The sequence below is a fragment of the Chanodichthys erythropterus genome, chromosome 8 (assembly GCF_024489055.1).
Source record: "Chanodichthys erythropterus isolate Z2021 chromosome 8, ASM2448905v1, whole genome shotgun sequence".
Taxonomy (NCBI): domain Eukaryota; kingdom Metazoa; phylum Chordata; class Actinopteri; order Cypriniformes; family Xenocyprididae; genus Chanodichthys; species Chanodichthys erythropterus.
In genome coordinates, this window is record NC_090228.1 from 8,791,495 (window position 1) to 8,795,890 (window position 4,396).

At 36.3% G+C, this 4,396-nt stretch overlaps 1 protein-coding gene across 1 annotated transcript in view; it reads left to right on the plus strand.

The window, feature by feature from the left end:
- The window catches only part of stab2 (stabilin 2), a 36,098-nt gene extending 35,158 nt beyond the window's left edge, over nucleotides 1–940 (plus strand). The window contains exon 68 of the mRNA XM_067391734.1: nucleotides 301–940. Within this exon, the coding sequence (XP_067247835.1) occupies nucleotides 301–360 (60 nt within the window). The 3' untranslated portion in view covers nucleotides 361–940. The remainder of the gene's footprint in view (nucleotides 1–300) is intronic.
- Nucleotides 941–4,396: the final 3,456 nt, after the last annotated feature.

Sequence of the window (4,396 nt, forward strand, 5' to 3'; positions counted from 1 at the left end):
ACAAAAAACATTCTATAATGGTTATTTAAGGTGTAATTTTTGTGACTATAACCTTCCCAGAACATGCAGAGAGGATTATTTATTTTTGTAATAATCTAAAGAGGATTTATACATAACATTCTTTAGTGGTTGTTTTAAGGTTGAAACTAATGTTCCCAGAACATTTTGGGAACCAAAAATTGTTTAGTTTGATTAATACTGGGAATTTTTATCATATCTTACAAGACTGTAACCTTTCCTCAAATAAATGTGTTCAAATTGATGTTCATTAAAATGGATCTGTTTTGTCTTTTGTAAAAGAGTGAAGACAAGCATCAGGTGATTTCCAGTGGATCCTATGACCTTCTCCAGGACAGCTGAAATCACAAAGTCAAGCATATGCTATGTAATTATTTAAATCTCCAGAAACAAAGCAGTCGGACATTCTAGTGCAGATCTCTCTGAGCACACTGTGAACTCCACGTCAGTTATGGGACAGTGGAAAGCTAATGTCGACTGAGAAATCAATCTGAATCTACTGAGGTTGTGTATGCATGTTTATTTTTGGATGAGAGAGTAACTGAACGTGTAAATGTTTTGAACTTGTTTACCAGCGGTCTCTAAATTCTGTTGTACTGCAGGCATTAATAATGTCCAACATGTTTTAAATATCTGTCCTGCTCAAAGCACAATTACAACAATAAATAAAAGAAAAAGTGTGAAGGTTCTGTCTGTTTACTATTTGCATAAGTCTTTCAGGGTTACAGTTTTTTACACATTTGACACATGCTTAATTATCCAAAGTATATGCACCTGAAAATCTGTTAAAGTAAAATGTTAAAGAACTTACATGCTTTAAGTGTTTGCCTATGTGAAAAGTTTGTTCACTCTTGACAAAAGTTGTACACTTAACTCTTTTTTTTATTTTTTTTAATGCATATTACAATAATAAAAATGATCAAAACCATTGCCTTTTGGAATTTGAACCAGAATCCTTAGAAGAAGGTAAGAATAGCTATATGTTTTAAGAATTGTGTAACGATTATCTGTTTAAATCTTGGTCAAGACATGATTTGGGATGACACTAATGTGTTTTGACCTTTTCTTTCATGACAGTTTCCCCTCTCTTCTCACACTTTGCTCTCTTCTCTTTCTAAAAATGCTCAGAAGGAACAAAAGTACCAGTTTAATCTTTGGGCATGTGACTTTGAGTTGAACACATCAGACATTTTGTCTTACCCCATCAGTTGCGAGCTAATCTGGATCATTTACTGAAACTCCGCTGTTAGCTGGTCGAGACCTTGACAAAATCACATTTTTGTTTTCAGATATGAACTTAAATCTCAGTCCTCTCCTCTGACTGACCACCTTGAACTTGTTTCATTTAATGAAGATAATAAAGTTATTGACCACAAGAGGGAGCTGACGATCACATATTTGATACTTGCCTTATACACGTTTAATATAAATAATACTTTTGCTTGAGTTTGAACATTTTAACGTTTGTGTCGTTTTGGGATTGAGTCCATGAGGTAATTTGAAGCAACTTTGAGTCTGTTGGCATTATAATACGACTCGTGGTAGAAAATAGAGCGCAGTTTATCATCCGCTCCACCAGGCGGCAGAAGCTGGCTTGAGTGACTTCAATCACTTTAACCAGATAATTCGGATTCTTTATTGACTTCAATCTTCAGGCGCCACACACGGTTCATGTCCATGTGAGTCATGAAAACACTACATTTGTGTCTGGGGCGTTCACATAACACATGTTTATTGAAAATGTGATGTTTTGAAGACTAATGTCAGTTAACGGTGTCAGTTAATCGGGTAGTAAAATGTGGTTTCACCCTCGTTAGAGTCCAAACTGTGTTTACGAGCCACGAGTTTACTGTCTATGGTTACAGCGGTTCCTCGCGTCGACTCTCTAGGAAATGTTGAATAATGTTTTTTTGTAAACAAATTTAACACGTAGTGAAAGAAATTATGCCTCAAAAATTTATTAAATTATAAATACGAAGCTTTGTAAAAACATATTCAAGATGAAAATATGAATTTAAATTCTTGAGGCCGCAGACAGAGAACATTTGCCAATGTGCACATGTAAAGTGAGTACAAACGCATATATTTCAATCTACTTTATGATGCGGATGAACATGTTTATTGTTTAATCACTCTAGCAAAGAAACGCTGGTGTTGGTGGGTGTGTTTACGTGCTGTCAAACAATGTGATAGATTGCAAATCTGGCCAATGAGAGTTGAGAACGGTGACGTCTCTCGTTCCGGATTGGTTTGTTTTCTTGTTAAAGGGAGTGACATAACTTTTAACCAATAACAACGCGTTTAACAGGTCGTGACCTTATGTAGCCCCGTCCCTTTATTTTGTCTTTTGGTTTCCGGTTTGTCTTTCCACAGCAGATCTGTGAATGAACTGTTCGTCTTAAAATCTGCCTGGTCTAACGTTACAGACATTTAAGACAAACATTACAGTGCTCATGATAACTTTCGTCAGCTCTACAATAAGTAAATCCACTTCACCAGCTAATTATTCTTTGACAGCGATGCCATAGAAATACAGAGAGCAAATGTACCGCGAAAACGGAAGTTCAAATATCAAATTCTAAGATGGCCGCGTGCACGTTTCTCTGGCGCAGAAGGTGTTTATTTGATCCAAAAGTGATTTCAGAAATCTCAACCAGATATTTGTCTTGTCCGTTTTGTAATGTTTATTTGCACACACGAGAAAAGCACAAAATCGATCAAATCCCTGTATTTAGATGAACCATATAATGTGCTTTAATATCCTGTTTTATAGCTGATTCTTGTCACTTGACAACAAATTGGCTTCTTGCATGTTAATCACGCCACACAAACTTTGATTTGGTTTGCTACCTTTGAAAAATATTATTACAGATATAAAAGTATAAATGTGTCAAATGACCAACCCTTTCATTTTTCCCCACCTACACATTTGTTACTTGAAGCACCACAGGACAAATATAAATGACTTTTAGTTCAAAGAGGTTCATAAACAGACAATATTTCAAGTTATTGTCTGTATAAGAATATCAACGAGTGTCATGTCATTAAAATACACAGATGTCAGTCTTTAACTGGTCTTTAACATATATATTGTCTTTTAGTTTTTTTTTTCTCATCTAAATTATAAACATTTATTCAATGTATTATTAAAAAATTACATAAACTATATTAAGTAATGTTTGTGTTTATACATATACTAATATATGTGTTTCCCAACAGAAAAAGGGTTGTATTTGGCGCGTACAGTCGGACGTGTGGACGGACATTGACTGTAATGATGGACAGGTGAGGCTTCTAATGTGTGAATGTGTGTTTGGTGCTAAACAATATTTCTGAAGTATAATATACTCTACTATGACACTGCTCAGCTTTAGGAATTGAATTTATGTAGTCAAGTTACATTTATTCAACATTGTTTTGTCTAACTTGTAAATTAATTTAGGTATAGAAAATAGCATTATGTCTTTGCCCTACAGAACAAGAGATGTGTTTGGAGCGTTACACCCAGGGACGTGTGGACTGACATTTGCCATTTGCTGTAGTGATGGACTTCTGCTCATGGATAGGTAAGACCTCTTTTTTCTTCTTTTTCTTTCCTTTTTTTTTTTTTTTTTTTTTTTTTTTTTTACTCACCTAATCAAAAATTTTCCAGGCAGAAGTATAACCCCTGCTGGACATTGTGCTGGAAATTAGGGGGAACCCCGTGATCTCCTGCGCCTTCTCGCCCGCACCATTCCTTCATATCGCCCGCACCATTCCTTCATATCGCTGAGATCTGGCTGGGATCGAACCAGCAACCTCTGAACCCGTGAGGCAGCGCTCTTAACCTGTGAGCCACAGATCTCATGTCTGAACATGTGCAGGAACTTATATTTCACTATTGACTTTACAATAAACCAGTTAAAGTTTTGATAGAGTCTCTGTTGATTGATTATTGAGTTGGGATTCAAACCCAAGCAGTCTCGTCACCAGAGAACATGTGTTTAGCCACTCCACCACTGTGGCTTTCACACTTCAGGTTGGCATTTGGGACACTTTGTTGGTTATAATGACAACAATTTAATGTAAACAACAGTGGGGTTTGAACCCATGCCTCAATCACAGCTTTATCACCAGAGAACGTGTGTTTAACCACTCCACCACTGTGGCTTTCACACTGAAGACTGGTGTTTGAGACACTTTGTTGGCTATGATGACAATAATTTAATGTTTGTAACAGTGTGATTTGAACGCGGAGCTCCATGATTACAACGCAATGCTTTATCCACTGAGCCACTGAGTCTACAGGTCTTTTATGTGAATGAAAAGCAAACAATTATTTGCTGAGCCACTGAGTTTGTAGCACTTGTTTCTTTTTATTTTTTAAGGACATGGGCCA